The sequence below is a fragment of the Salmo trutta genome, chromosome 5, assembly GCF_901001165.1.
Source record: "Salmo trutta chromosome 5, fSalTru1.1, whole genome shotgun sequence".
Taxonomy (NCBI): Eukaryota; Metazoa; Chordata; class Actinopteri; order Salmoniformes; family Salmonidae; genus Salmo; species Salmo trutta.
In genome coordinates this window covers 30,100,453-30,123,186 of record NC_042961.1, presented here as the reverse complement: position 1 = coordinate 30,123,186, position 22,734 = coordinate 30,100,453, and the positions used below count along the sequence as shown (strand labels likewise).

Genomic DNA, 22,734 nt, shown 5'->3' with positions numbered 1-22,734 from the left:
TTTGGTTAGCCTATGCTATAACACCCTAAACATAGACAGGTCCCACACTGAAAATACACAAAATTGTATTTATCAGGATCATTAAGCCTAGGCCTACTCACCAAACAGATGTCATGGCTGTAATTACTGTGAAACTCTTAATACATTTTGAAAAACAAAAAAACAAAAAACCAGGCAGAATAAAATAAATTAGACGTCTGTATATCGAAAAGACAGATTGTTTTGTAACCCTGAATCTTCTTTCAACTCGCCAAATTGAGCCCGGTTTCAAATTACCACTGAGAATAACTGTTCCAGATGCAAGACGCGCATCACTACGTTTTTTCATTTGGAAAAATATATTTTATTCTGTTATATTACATCATGTTTTTTTTTAACAATAAAAAAAGGTGTCTTGACTGATAAGGGATCAGGAAATAAGAGCATCTTGACTGCTAAATTAACAAAGCAAGGCTATGCCATTGCATAGCCATTGGCTTCTACAAACCAACGCCACTGCTGAGATTACTGCCTTTTTGAAGATTGTGTTCAAAAATTGACAGCTGAGACTACAATTTCAATAAATTAATCTTAAATGGTGCTTGCTTTTTTATTGATTAAATATGGGGCAATTTAGCAATTAAGATTTATCTGTAATGGTTATGAGAAATGAGGCATTGTTGCGCACTGTTGGCATAGGCCTATAGATAAATGTGCACATCTCTCTCCAGTTCGGGCCTTGCATTCTAAAAATAAATGTAAACATGTATTAGAGTACTCGGGGAAAAAAAATTATGCGAGTACTGGAAGAGTCAAAAAATGTCAAATGCCCATCCCTACCAAACATGTGTATAAGTGGATTGTCTGTGTAAAGTCTGATTGTCACCTGGTGGGGCCACCATGCGTTGCCACTTCTGGAAGAGGCAGGTCTTGAGACAGTCTCTGGGACTCAGACTGTAGGTCTTGTGTCTGGACATCAACTCCTGCATCGGCTCCAAGATCACACACAGCTAGATGAGAGAAAGACAGTCAGAGAAACAGATTACCAATACTGCTTAAGTACCAGCATCTCTAACCACATTTACCCTTCCACTGATTAAAGCACTGAATGAGACAACCAGTGCTTTAATCAAGCTGTTGGGAGGAGCTATAGGAGGACGGGATCATTGTAATGGCTGCAATGGAATTAATGGAACAGTATCAAACAAAATAAAACCTATGGAAAACACGTTTGACACTGTTCCACGAATTCCATTCTGGCCATTACAATGAGCCTGTCCTCCTATAGCTCCTCCCACCAGCCTCCACTGGACTGGACATACCCTGAGGTAGTTGAGTGTGGAGTTGGACAGGCCACATCTTGTGATGTTTTTAGCCAGCTGATCCAGCATCTGAGGGTCCTGCACCTTGGAAGAGAGTGAAGAGAGAAGGGTGGAAAGAGAGCAGAGAACAAACATGGGAAGGTGGTCAGTAACACTGGTCTGGAAATCAATTCATAAATGAATCCACCAAATCTGTGGATGTGTGTCAGGGTTTCCGTTAGGAAATTGTGGCACCGGAAATTTGAGATATACCGGACCATATGTATTGTGTAACCTGATTAGGGCGTCCACCCACAGTGCTCAGAATGACAGAAATCCCATTTAGATTATGGTCATTCATATTAACAGAACATGCAGGTCGAGGATCCAACGATGTGCAGTCCTTCTTACTGAATTCTGCTGTGTAATTTGAAGATGTTAGAATAACTGTCCACATTTACTTTGTGGCAACCCGGGGGCCAGCAGGGAGCTACAAAGGAAGGAGCAGGACCATGGTCAGCACCAGAGGGCTAGAGAGGCCAAGTTGAGTCAGCACCATGGACAGCTCTACAGGCACCAACTGGGGCTGGTGATCCAACACTGGTACTACCCAGTCCAGGTGCTGCAACCAATTGCCACCTGGAATTGGTCCCACCTGTCCCTCGTTAACCCAAATGAGTATAAGTAGAGGTGCTGTCACTCGGGCGCTTGAGCAGACAGGCAGAGGGTATGCCTAGACCTTAGAATAACTGGAGAAGAGGACCCATTCCCGAGCAGCATGCCACCTGGTGCAAGTTGAGAACAAGTATTGAAACCCCGGACTCATCGCTCTCTCTCGCTTGTTGTTCATTACCACAGGCGGTCAGAGGAGCCGCCACACCGGACACCAAGTGACCCACCCGTTACCTGAAAGGCCTTTCAGTTATATTTCTCCCCATTCCCCCCAAAATTAGTAAGGAACAACTTGTTTGAGCACTGCAAAACAGTCCCCCACGGTCTTATTTTATTTTGAGTTTCACCTCTGACTCCCCTGGGCTACCATATTTTCTTCAGCAAACAAGACGAGTAACAGCAAAATCACTAGCCTACGTGAATCTACTATCCCCCAATGGAAGTTAACCTATTCTATTGGTAGGTTAATATCAGACTCAGGCTAGTCTATCCTCCCACAACTGTCCCAATGTAACCTGATGCAACATATCAGAACGTTTAGCTTAAAATGTTGCTATGCTATTATTTCTTCACATTATTAGTGCAGCAATGTCCATTCCATAGTGGGGATAACACCATTGTCAAAGCACACCGCACTTGCGAGCGGTTTCATGTGTCAGATGAACATATCAGTTAGAAACTTTGAAAGAAGGGAGATCTAATGTGACTAGGATTGTGCCTTTGGTTACTGGACAATGAAAGAAAGTTTATATAAAATAATTGCCTCCACGGATATGGTCTGATTTTGGGTAGGCTACTTTGAAGCAAGGTAAGAAATGTCTCAATACGTAGTAAAATGTTTGTTGAAGCACCTTTGGCAGCGATTACAGCCTTGAGTCTTCTTGGGTAGGACGCTACAAGTTTGGCACACCTGTATTTGGGAAGTTTCTCCCATTTTTCTCTGCAGATCCTGTCAAACTCCGTTAAGTTGGATGGGGAGCGTTTCTGCACAGCTATTTTCAGCTCTCCAGAGATGTTCGATTGGGTTCAAGTCCGGACCACTCAAGAACATTCAAAGACTTGTCCTGAAGCCACTCCTGCGTTGTCCTGTTGGAAGGTGAACCGTCGCCCCAGTCTGGGCGCTCTGGAGCAGGTTTTCATTTAAGGATCTCTGTACTTTGCTCTGTTCATCTTCGCCTCAATCCTGACAAGTCTCCTTCGACCTCATGGCTTGGTTTTTGCTCTGACATGCACTGTCAACTATGGGACCCTATTAAGACAGGAGTGTGCCAAATCATGTCCAATCATTTGAATTTACCACAGGTGGACTTCAATGGAAACAGGATGCACCGGAGCTCAATTTCATGTCTCAAAGCAAAGGGTCTGAATACTAACGTAAATAAGGTATCCGTTGTTTTATTTTGAAAACATTAGCAAAAATGTGTGTTGTGTGTAGATCGCTGGGGATATTTGTTTATTTAATGAATTTTAAAGTAAGGCTGTAACGTAACAAAATGTGAACAAAGTCAAGGGGTCTGAATACTTTCCGAAGGCACTACGATTTCAAAATGCATACTGCCTCCAGCTCAGTGTAAAGTGGTGTGACGCAATGATGAAGCCCAACTTCCGTTAACCTGTTTGGGATAGGGGGCAGTATTGAGAATTTTGGAAAAAATATGTGCCCATTTTTAACTGCCTCCTACACCAACTCAGAAGCTACAATATGCATATTATTGTTCAGGTTTGGATAGAAAACACTATGAATTTTCTAAAACTGTTTGAATGGTGTCTGTGAGTATAACAGAACTCCTATGGCAGGCAAAAACCTGACAAGGTTTCAAGCAGGAAGTACCCTGTCTGACAAGGAGTCGTGCGTCTTGCATCTGTTTATTGAAAAGTAAGGATCTTAGCTGTAACGTGACAATTCCCAGGGCTCCGATAGGCTCTCAGAACCCGGGAAATACCTGAAGGTTGACGAGGCAGCCTCAGGCTGAAACACATTATCGCCTTTGGCAAGTGGCGGCTCAGAGGACCTTTGAATGAGGCGCGTGCACGATTCGCTCCTGAGGAGAAATTTTATTCGGCTGTTTAGGCTCAATGCATATTCCCGGTCGGAATATTATCACTTTTCTACGAGATAAATGGCATAAAAATTGGTTTTAAACAGCGGTTGACATGCTTCGAAGTACGGTAATGGAATATTTAGACATTTTTTGTCACGCCAATGCGCCATGCGCGAGACCGTGATGTTGCATTCTGATAGTGTCTAGAACTCACGAACAAAACGTCGCTGTTTGGATATAACGATGGATTATTTGGGACCAAACCAACATTTGTTATTGAAGTAGAAGTCCTGGCAGTGTATTCTGACGAAGAACAAGCAAGGTAAGAACATTTTTCTTATCGGAAATGTGATTTTGGTGGAGGCTGACCTGGGTGGGTGTCTAAATAGCTAGCCCTGTGATGCCGGGCTATGTACTTAGATTATTGCAATATGTGCTTCATCCGAAAAGCTATTTTAAAATCGGACATATCGAGTGCATAGAGGAGTAATGTATCTATAATTCTTAAAATAATTGTTATGCTTTTTGTGAACGTTTATCGTGAGTAATTTAGCAAACTGTTAGTAAATTCCCCGGAAGTTTGCGGGGGTTATGCTTTTTCTGAACGTCACATGCTAATGTAAAAAGCAGTTTTTTGATATAAATATGAACTTGATTGAACAGACATGCATGTATTGTATAACACAATGTCCTAGGTGTGTCATCTGATGAAGATCATAAAAGGTTAGTGCTGCATTTAGCTGTGGTTTGGGTTTATGTGACATGATATGCTAGCTTGAAAAATGGGTGTCTGATTATTTCTGGCTGGGCACTCTGCTGACATAATCTAATGTTTTGCTTTCGTTGTAAAGCCTTTTTGAAATCGGACAGTGGGGTTAGATTAACGAGATTCTTGTCTTTAAATAGCTGTAAAATAGTCATATGTTTGAGAAATTGAAGTAATAGTATTTCTAACGATTCAAAAATCGCGCCACTGGATTTCAGTGGCTGTTACGTAGGTGGGACGAGTTCGTCCCACATGCGCCAGAGAGGTTAACTATGCATTTGTTTGAGATTCTGTAGCAGAAGCTCTAGCACTGCCTGACAGACATTCCGCTCAAAGGCTCTGTATCTGTATGCTGAAACACAACGAATATACCGTACGCAAACTAAATTATGCAAATTAACCTATAGACTGATAAGCATGACCGATCGACTAGTATTTCCATCAATTAATAGACTAAACAGCATTATTTCAAAATAGGATTTCTCCGGGACAATTGGTCGGCACCAATTTAAAATGTATTGACCAACCGCCTGCTATTACCGGCTAACGGAAACCCTGGTGTGTGTGTGTCTGCGACTCACGTGCATGGCCAGTATGCTGCGAGGCAGGACTTCTCTATGTTGTCTGATGCTAAAATGCCACGTCTTGATTCTCATCATGTCGTCAAACATGAACTCCAGGTACAGACGGCCCTCCACACACACCTGAAGGAGAGAGAGGTTAGAGGTCAAACACCTAGAGCAAGGTAAGGTTTCTTATCATACAGTGCACAGAAAATAGGGGGAGAAAAAGAGACTAAAATACATTGTAAATGGGGAATGTAATGTGTATTTGCAAATGTTCAAATTTACCAAAAAGTGAATTTTCGTACCTGTGTGAACATGGGCTTGCCGTTCTGTGTAACCATGGTGCACTGGTCACAGTCCAGAGACACAAAGTTTGTGTGGAAGGACTCTTTAGGGTGCTTCAACGTGTAGAACAACTCAGTGGCGCCGCCTTCAAAGATACTCCGGAAGTACCGTGGGATCAGCGTCCGGCCGATAGCTAGGGAGAGGATACATTTACTGTTTCAATAAATTTATTTAGTATCAAATCAAATGCAGATTAACACGTTATGGTTACAGAGGGTGAAATCTATGCAATCCCATAATAAAGCATAGCTGCCCTGGAATTCAAAATGTTTCGTACTATATCGTTTGGGCCCATCCTCTAGACAAAAGGTGATGGTGAGCATGGCATCATCCTCAAAGAACTCTGTGGTGAAGGCATCCCACCAGAGATTGTCACAGTCCTACAACACACAACCAAATCAGTCAAACAGTAAAGGGGAGAGAAGATATTCCCACCATCAGTGAATCAATCTTTCAATAAATCAATCTCCCACCACAGACTTAGGGCACAGCCAAATCGCCATCGTCGCTCACCTCTGTCCAGTTTTGTAGCCGTTTGTTGAGCTCAAATATCCTGTAGTCTGTCTGGTTGCCATATGGTGTTGGTCTCCTGCAACAGGACAGAGCAGGGTCAGTACAGATGGACTGGACTTGAAGGCACAACAACTTTATTTTCTAATTAAAAGCTTTGCTCTAACACTATTTCGAGGCCTGGGGGGGGGGGGGGGGGGGGGGTCAAGGCTGATGCTGTGATCGTCAGTCGGTGTACTCACCCCATGCCAGGCTCAAGGTATGACGGGGGGTACATTGGTGTTGGCCTGCAGACGGAAAGACAGGAGAAAGTCAAAATGAAAACCCAGTACTATATAGGTACTAATAGTAATACACTTACAGTACTAACAGTATGAGCTAAGTGGCAAATGTGTGCGTGTCCTACCCCACGTCCCTGTCCAGCATGGTGCCGGGATGGAAGGGGGGGAAGGCACTGCCGTTAGGGCCGGGCTCCTTGGGGGAGTACAGCTTGAACGACTTAGACGAACAGCCTAGAGAGAGAGAAAGAGAGATTGAGCGATTTGGACAACGGGATTACAGCCTGAGGCTCCGTACACAGCCCGTGCTAAATATATATATATATATTTTTTAATCAACCAATGAATTGCAGCCTCGCACCAACACCCTCCACCATTAAGCCAGCTACAACCAATTAATTTACTTGCTTGTTTTTGCCCCTCCATTTGTGAAAGCAGACTATTAGACAAATATGCATCTTTAATCTTATTTACACTCTACCAGGTAGATTTTTTTTTTTTTTATTAAAAAGTTTTCACCTTTATTTAACCAGGTAGGCTAGTTGAGAACAAGTTCTCATTTACACCTGCGACCTTTGACTGAAATAACATTAATTTATAGCATATTTCAGAGTACAGATGAGAAAACAGGAAAAAATAAAATGTTGACTACATTGTGGAAATTTTACCAATATTGTATTTTCGTGTGTGCAAATAAATACAAACCAATCATATGCCTACAGTGTGATACAAGACCCTTTCAATGGTGATTTGGGACAATTTCAACTGAGATCGAGTGCGCATGTTCACCGATGAAGATCTCTCATCATCATGAAAGATACTTCGACCAACAATTCAAATAAAATGGGTATTGGGACAAAAAGGAAATTAAGATTTTAAAACAAGCCAGACAACGGCGTGTCCGCTGCAAAAGTAATTTTTGTTACAAGTATTTCGCCTACACCCGCAATAACATGTGACCAATAAAACTTGATTTGAAAAAGCCCATGATCATCGGACATTGGAGAAGTGAGCGAGAGAAATGCTGACATTTTGCGTGACTTTTGGCACTCTCCGCTCATAATCTCCATTCTAGGCCTACTCTTTCATTGTGTTAATTAGTAGGCTAAGTCAACCTAAATATTTATTGAAAAAGGCTATGGTAAATAGGAATAGGTAGGTCATTTGTCACCCGGCTGTGAGCTGCACTGTTGTGCTCTGCCTGACTCCGGCAGGGCCAGTCATGTTTAAATAGGTTAAACTATCGGTATTTAAAAAAAAAAAATAATATAGAAACTATCGTCTGTCACATCACAATGTCATATCTTCACAAGATTTTAGAATTCTATAGTAGCAGTCAAATAGACCAACATTTTTTTGATATTGTTTCATTAACCTTCCTACTTCGTCAGAAACACGGGGACAGATGTAGGCGGTCATTGTAAATTATCATTAGTTAACCGACTTGCCTAGTTAAAAAGGTTAAATAATAATTTAAAAAATAAAAAGTGTGTACCAAAACAAGTTGTGAGCCATTGCCAAAAGCTATGCAATCTGGTTGACTGAAAATACTTAGACTTTTGTATCCTACTTTGTAATAAAAATAACATTAAACTAGGCAAATATAAAAGGCCAAATGTAGTCTACTTCAAAATACACACATGCTAGGTAAATATTTAGTAAATTAGCCATTTCATGCTCAAGTTGACCGTACTATGGAATTGCTCTAAATCTCTATTGATAAACTGGGTAAATCAAGATGTAGCCTAGGTCTATTCATGATACAGATTAATGCATATTATTCAATACGACTGTGTGAATGCATTGAGCTATCGAGCTTGTTTTAACTGATTTTGTGGGGCTACAGATGACAATCCCTTCCATGTAGGACTTATTGTACTTAACGTTTCCATAGAAGAAGCAGTCTTTTAGAAAAATGTGCGCTGTCTCTAAGAAAGTAATGACATCATTTGTGAGGCAGAACATGGCGGTGGATTCTGGCTTTGTGGCTATGGAATATTGGGGAAACCAGGCAGGAGGGAAATTAAGTGAATGAGTTTATGGTGGTGAGATAAACAAAGTGAATTAATCAAGTTTTGGGTAAGAATCAGCTTTGAAATTTGCATATTTTTCATTATATTTCCATATTATCACAAAGAAAGTATTAGGGTAGTGAATTTGTTGCTTCAGCTGTAAGCTAGCAAGTAAAGTTAGCCTTCAATTAAAGCTAGTATCGTCTTGCATTGTAAAAGTGTTCTAGCCTGTATGAACATTGTTTTGCCAACAGTAATTCTGTTTAAATTTTTAAATGTCATGTTGCATTATTCAAGTGTGTTAATTTATGTGCAGCATGAGTCAGGAGCTAATAACGCAACCCAGACAGCTCTTGCAATTACTGAGTAAGTGGAGCAGGTATTTCGCTCTATAAAAGGGGCTGCACTGATAGACAGACTTGATCCTCCATCACACGAGAAACATTTGACAAAGGTAACAAATTCTAGTACCAAACAGCTTAAAATTTTTTAATTAAAAATACAGAAGTTTCAATGTACCATACAACACTAAGCCCCTCTCTTGCATACAGCAGCCTAAAATCATGTGATCACAGTCCTGTCGTGTGTGTGGTGTGTCCTGTCCTGCCCATCCCCCACCCCTCCCTCTAGCTTGCTGTGGTGTTAACCTTCTCCTGCCTAGATCTGTGTATACTGAAACACTCAGGCCTTCATTACAACGCTGCTGTAACTAAACACCCCTTCTTAGGCTTACTGAATTTGAAGACAAAGAAACACTGCGTTGAGTCTCAATCTGTATTCAATAACGTCACATCTCCATCTGTAGAAGTATGGCTGGAATATATATATATAAAAAAGGCTACTCTGTGGCCTACTTCGTCAACAACGGGTGGGGGGGTAGAGAGAGATTAGAGAAGGAGAGATGGGGATATGTGCACTGTCCTGAGCTGCCTGCCCTCCTTCCTCTAGTGCACAACTCAGCCAGCCCAGGTCATTATAAAAGGCATCCAAATGCTTCCCAGCCAATACTGTTCGGAAGAGTTTGCATATATTATGGCATTTTGTGTTGTTTTATTTCGTTTTGGACTTCTGTGAGGGTTTGTTTGGCTGTTCGGCACACATTTTTTCTGGAGGCAAGCTGAAGTCTACGCCCCTTCCTCTGTGATTGGTCAACAGTAGGGATTCTTCAATAAAGTATTGTTTTTAAACGAGAGACGACTCGTTTTCAAATACCTTTTTTCATTGAGAAATACCGTACCAAAAAGCTCATTTAGATGTGAAATTGCACGACTAAGATCTCCTCTGCAAAAGCGTCAAAATTAATGACATATCTTGAGTTATCGTTGATTAATTATGACTATTTTGAGGATCTGGCTACGGCTTCTCAATATGGACAAACGGTACTACTGCCGCTTTTTTCTCGTTTTTCAAGCGAAGGTCTTTTAAGGGAGTATGCGAGTACATGCTCGGTTAGCCGAGTTTGGCTAGGCACCAGCCGAACTGAAACATGCTGAGGCCTTAACACAGGAAAAACGATAGCTTCTACAACTCTAATATGCTCCCAAAATTAGAATCCTGCATCTCACCAATAAAGCATTGTTTCGAGAATAACATGACATACCCCCCCCCAAAATAGCCCCTCCCAAAAAAGCACTCTAATCCCCCCTTGTTTCACTGCACCCCAGAGAGGCTGTCTATCCTCCCCTACAGGGTTCACTGCAGTTCTATTGGCATGACCTTTGACCTGGCAGCAACCCCAAACCCTGGTACACCAGACATCAGCCCCAGACATCCCCCTGTATACACTCAGCCTTTCTCTAGGCTAGCCAGGTACATCATATTAAATTACTCATTAATCATCCTACAATCAATAAAAATACTTTAATTGCACAGACTGGCTTCAAGCCTTCAACCTCTGCATGTAGCCATGCCAACATGACAATATAGCCAACATGAGATTAGAATGGATAAGCAGTTGGTGGCATCCACTCACCCTACTCTGGGGTCAATCCTAATTCTCAAAATGGAGGACGGGGTTTATTGTCTTTATGGGCAGCAACGTAGCCTAGTGGTTATAATATAATATCCGAAAGGTTGCAAGTTCGAATCCCTGAGCTGACAAGGTACAAATCTGTCGTTCTGAACAAGGCAGTTAACCCACTGTTCCTAGGCGTCATTGAAAATAAGAATTGGTTGTTAACTGACTTGCCTAGTTAAAGGTAAAATAAATGTATGACAGCTGTAGATGGATGACATCAGTCCAAGCTTCCAGAGATCTAACACGGAGGAGCATCATGTCACTGTCTGAGAGATGTCATATATAGGAGTCACAAAATGACACACACTATCAATGATAGCGCCATTGACCTACCTATCTTGGAGTGGGTGAAGTCTACTACTAGAGAAACTGATCTACGGCCTGTTTGGAATTTTCCACTCAAAAGAGATTTGGACGAGCTTATACTAGGGGGTTATAATTGATTAGAACGAGAATTGAATAATACAACAACAACAAAATCGCCAATTGACATTTGCACACACCGAAAAACAGCATTGAGCCTAGTACAGATTACGTTAAACATCGAAGTCACAGAGCTGAGAAGCTAGCAGCCAACTACATGGTAAATTCTTCATTAATTGTCTTATCTTGATGAATACTGTCGCGTGAGATCAGTTGAACAAAGGTTTGACTGGATGCTGATAGCAAGCTAGCTACAACAGCAAGATTGTCTGTTGACCAGTGACAGTGAAGTTAGCTAGCTGGCGTTAGCCATCTAACTGTTAAGTAACTAAGTACGTTAGCTAGCTGCACGAGCCGCATTCGAAATTTCACTTTTGCATCATAATAATTCATTGCTACTTAAATTGCAACAAGACTAGTACCTAGAGATAATTGCTAACACTTCAAGCCACCATACCTGCACCGAATGGTTAAACGAAACGCGGTGTTTTTTTCAACACCACTGCTCGGTTAGCAGGTTAGCTTGAATGCTAGCTGTCCCAATTTGAAGCACCTTCAGGCTCAGCTTAAAATAGCCGTTATTTCAGTGCTCCTCCGAAACAAAACGAAAAGCAAAACAAAAGTGGCAATAATTAGTATTTTCTCAGTTGCGTTATTTTTGCTCCTCCAAGATAGCGTTTTAGCAACACAGATGTTGAAAAGTGGAGAAGGAGCCAAACCCTTTGTTCCTAGCCAGCAGCGAACAATGGCCCCCCGTCTCTGCACTTGCTTCCCCCCCTCGCTCCTCTTCTTCTTCTTCAATGAGGTGTAACGGCGGTTGGCATCTAATAAATATTGCATTACCGCCACCTACTAGACTGGAGTACAACTCCCTTACCCTTTCCTTGAAAAAAACAAATACCCTACCATCTAACACTACTCACAAAAAAACTAAAACCAAAATACCACCCAACTCCATTATATAAATCTATGTAGTCCTACCTCAGGCCAACAACCTGAAAGGATGGGACACCACCACATAACACACCCTGTAACTCCTCTGATGTAAAGTATTGCACACCCAAATACCAGTCTCAACGTCACCAGTGAAGAGGCGACCCCGTGATGCTGACCTTCTAGGCAGAGTTGCAAAGAAAATGCCATATCTCAGACGGGCCAATAAAAATAAAATTTTAAGATGGCCAAAAGAACACTGGACAGAGGAACTCTGCCTTAGAAGGCCTGCATCTCGGAGTCACCTCTACACTGTTGACGTTACCACTGGTGTTTTGCGGGTACTATTTAATGAAGCTGCCAGTTGAGGACTTGTGAGGCGTCTGTTTCTCAAACTAGACACTCTAATGTACTTGTCCTCTTGCTCAGTTGTGCACCGGGGCCTCCCACTCTTTCTATTCTGGTTAGAACCAGTTTGCGCTGTTCTGTGAAGAGAGTAGTGTACAGCGTTGTACGAGATCTTCAGTTTCTTGGCAATTTCTCGCATGGAATAGCCTTAATTTCTCAGAACAAGAATAGACTGACGAGTTTCAGAAGAAAGTTATTTGTTTCTGGCCATTTTGAGCCTATAAATCGAACCCACAAATGCTGATGCTCTAGATACACAAGTAGTCTAAAGAAGGCCAGTTTTATTGCTTCTTTAAATCAGAACAACAATTGTCAGCTGTGCTAACATAATTGAAAAAGGGTTTTCTAATGGTCAATTAGCCTTTTAAAATGATAAACTTGGATTAGCTAACACAACGTGCCATTGGAACACAGGAGTGATGGTGGCTGATAATGGGCCTCTGTACACCTATGTAGATATTTCTAATGGAGTAAGCCGTTTCCAGCTACAATAGTAATTTATAACATTAACAATGTCTACACTGTATTTCTGATCAATTTGATGTTATTTGAAAATGGACCAAAAAAATGAGCTTTTCTTTCAAAAACAAGGACATTTCTAAGTGACCCCAAAGTTTTGAACTGTAGTGTATACCTTAACATCACTTTGGTGGGAAAAGACGCAACATCTTGAGAGCAAAACAATTCACATTTCTTTCCCCCATTTGTTTAACGCGGAGCGCCTTCTCCCTCTGACCAGCAGAAACACAAACAATTATCACAAGACCACTTCTGGTTACCCTCACCAATTCCACAGCACCCAACTCTGTTTTCACCCACCCTGAAACCAGAAATGGGTCAGCCAAAAGGCAGGGGTCCACTTTTTCAACAAAAAAACAGTCACAGACATCTTTATCCTGACCCTCGGTGCGAGCCTCGGGCTCCAAGAACTTCACCACACCTACCACCTCCGACACTTCAACCGCATTCACTTCCATTTCTCCTCCTGTCTTCAGCTCACTCTGCTTACACTTTCCACCATTCTTCTGTAACAAACCATCTCCCTTTTTCTTGCCATTTTTAACTGGCTCGAGCTCACCCTCTCTCTTAGACCTCCATTCCTCCTCTGTATTCCAAGTATACATCTTATGATATCGCACTTCTCCTGACATACATCTTGTTCTTGCCTTCTCAAGGGACACCATTTAACCGGCTGTCATAATCTCTGTACAATCAGCACAAACCCCTCGGAATGTAGCGCTCAACAGTGCACCCCACTTATAAAGCAGCTGCTTCGTCTTGATGTTCTTCTTTAGCAAAAGCGACTGCAATGCTTTTCCAATTCAAACAAGCACGCTCTTCCAACCACCATCCACTGTCTCACTTCCTTCTCTCTTCCCCCTTCTCACTGTTTTGTCTTCTTCTTTACATTTGTATTAGCGGATCAAAACCAAATGAAAGGTGCCTTGACCGCCACCTACTGTACTGGAGTGTGAAGCCGGTCCCTGTTCATATTTTTCTTTTCTAGCCCTGTGATGCCACCTAATGTTCTGGAGTGTGAATTCATTACACTTTGTGACTCAAAAGGGATGGGGAAAAAAGGGAAGAAAAATTGGCTTACCAACTAACCTTACACCCAGCGGACAATTCCAATGGAGTTTTCCCATCTCCTCAAAAGTATCTCTGACGGGAATTAATTTAGTGTGGACGGAATTGCTGGCGACGGTTGTTGGGATGTGGGTTGATCAGAGCTCCGGTATCAATAGTTGATAAACAAACAATCAAACTTCACTCGGTTTGGCGGCGGTTCGGCACGGCTGTGCTGTGACTGGGTCAGAGATGGTAGGAGATAGTGATGGAGAAGAAAGAGAAGCAAGTATGGAGCATAGCGGTACAAATTCAGGGGGGAGTAGAAAATAAAAAATGAAAGCGGGAGAGAAAGGGAGTAGGGGTTTGAAGGGAAGCGAGAGGTTTATGGAGGCAGAGAGATGGCAGAAAATTAAATTTGAGGAGAGCAACAGTGTCCAATGCTAGTAGAAGTTCGGAGGTAGAGTGCTGAGGAAGTGCGAGGTAAGTTGCGAGGGGAGTATGGATGTGAGGAGGAGCATAAAGTGATTCCGAAGTTCAGAGAGGAAGGGGGAGTTGGGGCGATGAGTCCAATGAGGTTGACGGCTGTGATGAAAGAGTTGATTGGGGAAGTTGTCAATGCTAAAGTGTTAAGAGATGGGAGCTTGTTGGTGTTCTGTAAAAAAGGGAAGTGTAAGGTGATGTTCAAGCAACTGAACTGATCAAGCAGGGAAGCAGTGGATTAAAAGGGTGACAACAGGAGTGCCTGTGAGTGTTAGCATTAAAGAGGTAGGCGACAACTTGAGGAGGCATTCCATTGAATGTTCAAAGATTGCAAGCAAAAAGGGGTGGAGTTAAGGTGGATATCTTGTCTATTCTGTTACACTTCAAGGACAGGGTACTGCCAAATAAAGTAACCATAGGATATATGAGTTATTATGTGAGGGTGTATGAACCGAAGCCTTTAAAATGTTATAACTGCCAGAGATTTGGGCATGTGGCAACAGCCTATAAAGAGAAAAAGGGGTGTGCCAGATGCGGAGGGGAGTATTAAATGTGTAATGATGGTGTACAACCAAGGTGTTGCAGCTGTGGGGGTGCTCATAGTGTGGCATATGGTAGGTGTGAGGCAATGAAGCAGGCAGTGGAAGTGCAACAAGTGAGAGTGGAGTGAAGGAAGTTATATGCTGAGGCAGTGAGGGTGGTCGAGGGAGATACAGGTTCAATGGAGAGATGGGTAGGAAAGGGAAAGGGGGATACCTAGTCAGTTGTACAACTGAATGCAATTAACTGAAATGTGTCTTCCGCATTTAACCCAAACCCTCTGAATCAGAGGTGCGGTAGGCGTGAACATATAGACCGGGGATTACAGGGCAGGTGGGTGGTGATATGGCATACATAGATAAGAGAAAGCTAGTGACAATCATAGCAGGAGCTATCAATATAACTGCCAAAGTAGAGTCTACAACAGGGAGGATTCAGCTAATAGTGAAAGCGGCTGGGAGACATCCGAGTACGACAGGGTTGACATGGGAAGTAGTTTGAGATGCCCTCAACCATCTAAGGGTGGAGTCATGTATTACTGGATCTTAGTTATGGTGGTAGTACTACAATGGAATGCTCGAAGCCTGTTGGCTAATGGGCAGGAGTTCAAGCAGTTCATTGTAGATAGTGCCAGCTAAGCCGATGTGATTTGTGTGCATGAAACATGGCTCAAACCGACTGTGGAGTTTATCATACAGGGATATGTAGTGGTTCGTGTGGACAGAGATGTAGCGGGAGGAGGGGATGTGCCACCTTCATAAAGCAAGGACTTCCTTACAGAATGCTAGGCAAAGGTATTGCTGGAATATGTGGTGGTGGAGGTGTGGTTGAGAGGAGGGGTGCTAGTGAAGTACTATTATCTTTATCAGATATTGGACCTGGAAGTGCTGGAGAGGGTGGAGGGCCATGATATAAGTAATGTAATGTGGTGTGGGGGGGGGGGGGGGGGGGGGGGTCGCCAAGCAATGTAAAATCTGAAAGAAATGAAAGATCTGATGTGCCTGAATGATGGCCGAGGGACCAGGATTGATGTAGCCATAGAGAGAGTCTGCCTTGGAACTCACTCTGGTATCTAGTGCGATGGCAGGAATCTGTGAGTGTGAGGTATGGGAGGAGTCCACAGTAGGAGGTGATCATTATCCCATAGTATGCGCAGCAGGCCGGAGGGAAGAGGTGTCAGTGGAGGAAGTAGGCAGGTGGGTGTTTTGAAGGGCAAAGTGGGATCAGTTTCAGGAGCTGAGTGAGCAGGTGATGGCTCAAGTGGATAAGAGAAGGGATGTGGATAGTATGAATAACTGGGTGAGAACAGCTTTAGTTGGAGCAGCTGCTGAGGCAATACCTGTGAGTTCAAGGAGGAGGAGAAGGAGGAAAGCAGTCCCATGGTTGGAGGAGTGAGGAACAATGGTGAGGAGTAGGAACAGGGCATTTAGAGTACTGACCAGGACGTATAACTTCCAACATCTGATTCAGTATAAGCAAGCCCAGGCCCTGGTGAGGAGAACTATTTGTCAGGCAAAGAGGTCATGCTGGCATCGGTTCTGTGACACCATTGGAAGAGCGACACCTGTGGGAGAAGTGTGCAGGATGATTAAGAGAATCAGAGGGGTCAAGAAGAGAGTGGAATTATCCAGTGTTGACGAGTGGGAAGGATGTGGCAGTAACAGATGAGGAGAAGGCAGAGATGATGGCCAAAGTGTTTATCCAAGTGTATATCTTAACTTCACCTGGGAAAGCTGAGGTGTGCTATGTTATTTTGTCACATCTTAGTGATAAGGTATTGGTGTTGTACAACAGAGTGTGAGAGGAGTGGAAACTACCAGGAAGCTGGAAGGAGGCCGTAGTGGTACCAATCCGGAAGCCAGGGAAGGACCCAACGAGGCCAACAAGCTATCAGCCAATAGCTTTAACATCACATGTGTGTAAGATTATGGAACACATGATTACGTAGAGGCTAACTTACTTCCTGGAGAGCAGGGACTAGTATCGCCACATCAGAGTGGGTTCAGGAAGGGTAGGGGAACTATGGACCCAGCGCTCTGCTTAGAAGCAGAGGTCAGGAAGCCCCAGGTGAACAAGGAGACTGTTGTAGCTGTCTTTTTTATGTGGAGAAGCCGTATGATATGATGTGGAAGGAGGGGTTGTTAATCAAGCTTGATATTATTGGGGTAGGAGGAAGAACGTACAACTAGATAAAGGATTTCCTGTTTGGAAGGTCTATCCCGGGTGAGGGTAGGGAAGTATACCTGGTGGATAACGGTACATCGCAGGGGAGCGTGATTAGTCCTCTGTTGTTCTCAATCATGATCAATAATGTTTACTCTCAAGTACAGATGGATATTGGAAGGTAGCTATTTGCAGATGATGGGGCCTTATGGAAGAAGAGAAGAAATGTGCCATGCATAGTCAGGAAGGTACAGAGAGCAAATTATGAGGTAGAGCGGTGGGCATTCATGTGGGGATTCAGGTTCTCTGTAGAGAAAACTCAGACAGTGTTCTCTACCAGGAGGAAGGTGGGAGATGAGGTATGCTTGAGGTTATATTGAAGAAACTTGGAGAGGGTGGGGTCATTTAGGTTCCTTGGGGTATAATTTGACACCAGACCGACCTTGGTAGAACGCATTGAAAGAGTGGTGGGAAAGTGTAAGAAGGTGCTAAGTGTGATGCGCTGTCTGACGGGGAAGGAGTGGGTGGCTGGGCGTTCCTCATTGAGGACCATGTATGTTGCATTGATCTGATCTGTAATAGACTATGGCAGTATAGCGTATGGTTCGGCAGCCTGAATGTCATTGGAAAGGCTAGATGTCATACAGGGGCAAGGGCTCAGAATATGTAGTGGGGTGTTTCGGACCTCTCCAGTGGCTGCGCTACAGGTGGAGATGCTGGGATATGCCATTGCAGATTAGGAGACAGCAGCTGGCAATGAATTATTGGGTCAACCTACAGGGACATGGTGTCTCATCTTACAAAAGGGATTTTACAGGCATGCTAGGAACATGAGCAAGAACAGAATACACGCTTTGGGTGGGTGGGTAATGCCCAGGCAAAGGAGATGGGACTGTATATAAGGGAGTTTAGTCCAACAGTAGCTATTCCTGTAAATCCACCATGGCTACTCCAGCCTCCAGTAGTTGATCTAGAAGTGTTGTAGAGACTACAGAAAGATGGGGAGGGTGTTGATCCTTCTGATTTGTTTAATAGACGTCTGGATACTGTGTATCAGGACTTTGTGGCCATTTACACAGATGGTTCAAAAGATCCAACGACAGGACGCACTGGGTCAGCATTTGTAGTGCAGGAATATAGGGTGGCAGTCAGGAAACGTATTACAGATCATCTGGCTGTATATACAGCGGTGCTGATGGCCATACTGTTGGCCTTGCAGTGGGTGGAGGAAGTCAAGCCAGACAGAGTAGTTATTTTCTCTGATTCATGTGCAGTGTTGATGAGTCTGCAGTCCTTTAGCTCACGTAACAGACAAGAGCTGCTTTATGAGGTACTACAAACCCATGGCAAGATTAGACAGATGGGTATACAGATAAGATTTACTTGGGTTCCAGCCCATGTGGGGGTGGAGGGGAACAAGGCAGTTGATGTACTGGCTAAACAAGCACTTAGTAGTGGGGATGTTGATGTTGTAGTTTCAATGAGCAAGGCAGAGGCAAAAAGCCTGATATGGACAGTGATGGTGCAGAGATGACAGGAGCAATGGAAAAGAGATACTAAGGGCAGGCATTTATTTAAAGCACAGAGGAAAGTCGGGGAGGGGAGAACGGCAGAAAGGGACAGAAGAGAGGAGGCAATTTTTTACAAGATTAAGGGTGGGACACAGCCGGATTGAATCAAACTATTGTGATTATTGCCAGGAAACAGAGACAGTGGAGCATGTATTGCTACAGTGTGGGCAGTATCAGAGGGAAAGTGAGATGATGAGATCTAGTACGGATAAGGAGGATAAGAACAAAGGCAAGAGAGAGTCATCTTTGGCAGTGCAGAGCCTCCGTGACACAGAGGACAGCAGTCTCAGTTGAGTGACCCATATTGAATCCTGACTGGTTAGGGTCAAGAAGATCGTTCTGGGAGAGATAAGAGAGCTGGTCAGAGGCAGCACGCTCAAGTGTTTTGGAAAGAAAAGAAAGGGATGCCTGTCTATAGTTTGACGTCAAAGGGGTCTATTGTTGGTTTCTTGAGGAGGGGAGAGACTCGGGCCATTTTGAAGTCAGAGTGGATGCAGCCTGTGGTCAGGGAGGAGTTGATGAGGGAAGTGAGATATACAGTTGAAGTCGGAAGTTTACATACACCTTAGCCAAATACATTTAAACTCAGTTTTTCACAATTCCTGACATTTAATTCCAGTAAAAATGCCCCGTCTTAGGTCAGTATGGATCACCACTTTAGTTTAAGAATGTGAAATGTCAGAATAATAGTAGCGAAAATGATTTATTTCAGCTTTTATTTCATTCATCACATTTCCAGTCGGTCAGAAGTTTACATACACTCAAAAAGTATTTGGTAGCATTGCCTTTAAATTGTTTAACTTGGGTCAAATGTTTTGGGTAGCCTCCCACAAGCTTCCCACAATAAACTGGATGAATTTTAGCCCATTCCTCCTGACAGAGCTGGTGTAACTGAGTCAGGTTTGTAGGCCTCCTTGCTCGCACACGCTTTATCAGTTCTGCCCACAAATTCTCTATAGGATTGAGGTCAGGGCTTTGTGATGGCCACTCCAATACCTTGACTTTGTTGTCCTTAAGCCATTTTGCCACAACTTTGGAAGTATGCTTGGGGTAATTGTCTATTTGGAAGACCCATTTGCGACCAAGCTTTAACTTCCTGACTGATGTCTCGAGATGTTGCATCAATATATCCACATAATTTTCCTTCTTCATGATGTCATCTATTTTGTGAAGTGCACCAGTCCCTCCTGCAGCAAAGCATCCCCACAACATGATGCTGCCACCCCGTGCTTCACGGTTGGGATGGTGTTCTTCAGCTTGCAAGCCTCCCCCGTTTTCCTCCAAACATAACGATGGTCATTATGGCCAAACAGTTCTATTTTTGTTTCATCAGACCAGAGGACATTTCTCCAAAAAGTACAATCTTTGTCCCCATGTGCAGTTACAAACCGTAGTCTGGCTTTTTTATGGTGATTTTGGAGCAGTGGTATCTTTCTTGCTGAGCGGCCTTTCAGGTTATGTTGATATAGGACTCGTTTTACTGTGGACATAGATACTTTTGTACCGGTTTCCTCCAGCATCTTCACAAGGTCCTTTGCTGTTGTTCTGGGATTGATTTGCACTTTACGCACCAAAGTACGTTCATCTCTAGGAGACAGAATGCGTCTTCTTCCTGAGCAGTATGACGGCTATGTGGTCCCATGGTGTTTAAACTTGCTGCATGGTCCCATGGTGTTTATACAGATAAATGTACCTGCAGGCATTTGGAAATTGCTCCCAAGGATGAACCAGACTTGTGGAGTTCTACAATTTTTTTTCTGAGGTCTTGGCTGATTTCTTCAAGATTTTCCCCATAATGTCAAGCAAATAGGCACTGAGTTTGAAGGTAGGCCTTGAAATACATCCACAGGTACACCTCCAATTGACTCAAATGATGTCAACTAGCCTATCAGAAGCTTCTAAAGCCATGACTATTTTCTGGAATTTTCCAAGCTGTTTAAAGGCACAGTCAACTTAGTGTATGTATGTAAACTTCTGACACACTGGAATTGTCTGTAAACAATTGTTGAAAAAATTACTTGTGTCACACACAAAGTAGATGTCCTAACTGACTTGCCGAAACTATAGTTTGTTAACAAGAAATTTGTGGAGTGGTTGAAAAATAAGTTAATGACGCCAACCTAAGTGTATGTAAACTTCCGACTTTAACTGCAGAAGGTCAGGAGATGGGAAGAGGGGATTGGGTTGAATGTGCAGGTTGTTGGGCAGACAGACATCACTAGTCACAGGATTTCATCTGGAAAGAGAGGGGAGAAAGAGACCAAGGCATGTTCTGTGTGAGAGGGACCAGTGGACTCAATAGGCTGAGTGAATGAGGTGCGGATGTCGTCAACCTTCTTTTCAAAGTGGTTGACAGTCATCTGCAGAGAGAGAGGGGAATGAGGTGTTGGAGGATTAAGGAAGAGAGAAGGTGGCACAGAGGCAGAATCTTGATATTTAGAGTGATAGAAAGTGGCTTTAGCAGCTGGAAGAGAAGGTAGAGAAAGGATGATCGGTCCCCCGGAAGTTAAGTTTCCTCCATTTTCGCTCAGCTGCCCGCAACTATGTTCTGTGATCTCGCAATGGTGTCACAGCCACGGAGCAGGAGGAGAGGGCCAAGCCAGCTGAGAGGAAAGGTTACAGTGAGAGTCAGAGCATGCAAAACAGGAGGAGAGTAGGGTCGAAGAGGCAGAATCAGGAGACTGGAGGGAGAAGGATTTAGTGGAAGGGAGAGATGATTGGATAAGAGAAGAGAGTAGTGGGTTAGAGTTAAGAGAGTTAAGATTGCGACGACACTGGAGGAGAGGGAGACGGAAAAGGAAACTAAGTAGTGATCAAAGACCTGGAGGGGGGATTGCAGTGAGATTAGTAGGCGAACAGCATATAGTAAAGTGGCCTGCCTTGAGTGGGAGGGGAGTGGGAACGGGTGAGGTCAAAAGAGGAAAGGAGTGGAAAGAGGTTGAAATAAATTAATTGAATGCAGACGTCGGGAGGTTGAAGTCACCCAGTACAATGAGTGGCGAACCATAATCAGGAAATTAGCTTATCAAGGTGTCAAGCTCATTGAGGAACTCTCTAATGGCACCCGGTAGGCGACAGATGACAACAATGTTAAGCTTGAGTGGACAAGTGACCATGACAACATGGAATTCAAATGAGGAGATGGACATGTGAGGAGGAAAAGAGAAAATCTCCACTTAGGAGAAATGAGTAGCCCTGTGCCACCACCATGACAACCAGATGCTCTCAGACTATGAGAGAACACATAGTAAGATGAATAGAGAGCAGCTGGAGTAGCAGTGTTTTTGGGGGTGATCCATGTCTCCGTCAGGGCCAAAAAGTCCCTTTTGATTAATAGCTGAGGTGATTTGGTCGTGTGAAATGCTCTATCTAGAAACAATTTATCCTTGATTGCAATGTTTTTTTTGTTACTTCCAGAGTTTCAATTAGCTCAGGAAGTACAACGCAAAACACCTTTGTGCGAATATGTGTTAAAATGTCGCACAGTAAGTTGATCTTTTGTATTTGTAAAGTTATTTCGTGGTGATATGAAAGTAGAGTTTGAGGTTTCCAAAACTGTATTGCACACTGTGATTATTAATGGTTACAGAGCGTCGGGACAGCTGTACACATTTCCCTCTGTGTTTAACCTGTTATGGATAGGGGGCAGTATTTTCACGGCTGGATAAAAAACGTACCCGATTTAATCTGATTATTACTCCTGCCCAGAAACTAGAATATGCATATAATTATTAGCTTTGGATAGAAAACACTCCAAAGTTTCTAAAACTGTTTGAATGGTGTCTGTGAGTATAACAGAACTCATTTGGCAGGCCAATACATGAGAAGATTCTGTTCAGGAAGTACCCTGTCTGACCATTTCTTCCCCTTCTTGATTATCTCTATCCATTACAAAGGATCTCTGCTGTTACGTGACACTTCCTACGGCTTCCATGGGCTCTCAGAGCCCGGGAAAAAGCTGAATGACGTAATTCAAAGCCCTGGCTGAAACACACGAGCGCTTTTGCTAAGTGGTCTATCAGAGGACAAAGGGCTTAGGCGCATGCCCGAGTCGACCCAGTGATTTATTTTCTTTCGTCTGTTTACCTAATTGCAGATTCCCGGTCGGAATATTATCGCTTTTTTACGAGAAAAATGGCATAAAAATTGATTTTAAACA

The 22,734-nt window shown here is 43.2% G+C and overlaps 1 protein-coding gene across 13 annotated transcripts in view; it reads right to left on the bottom strand.

Annotated features, from left to right (window-relative positions):
* LOC115194038 (LIM domain-binding protein 1) overlaps window positions 1-22,734 on the bottom strand; it is a 49,064-nt gene that overhangs the window by 7,749 nt on the left and 18,581 nt on the right. For 8 of the 13 annotated variants that reach the window (XM_029753313.1, XM_029753319.1, XM_029753321.1 and 5 more), the window contains 8 exons: window positions 6,588-6,693; window positions 6,424-6,468; window positions 6,185-6,260; window positions 5,949-6,051; window positions 5,632-5,804; window positions 5,342-5,464; window positions 1,302-1,385; window positions 866-989 (listed from right to left, as the gene is read on the bottom strand). In XM_029753313.1, the coding sequence (XP_029609173.1) occupies window positions 866-989; window positions 1,302-1,385; window positions 5,342-5,464; window positions 5,632-5,804; window positions 5,949-6,051; window positions 6,185-6,260; window positions 6,424-6,468; window positions 6,588-6,693 (834 nt within the window). Of the gene's footprint in view, window positions 1-865; window positions 990-1,301; window positions 1,386-5,341; window positions 5,465-5,631; window positions 5,805-5,948; window positions 6,052-6,184; window positions 6,261-6,423; window positions 6,469-6,587; window positions 6,694-11,368; window positions 11,701-22,734 lie in introns of those variants that run through there. The other 5 variants (XM_029753318.1, XM_029753322.1, XM_029753325.1 and 2 more) reach the window with 3 other exon arrangements.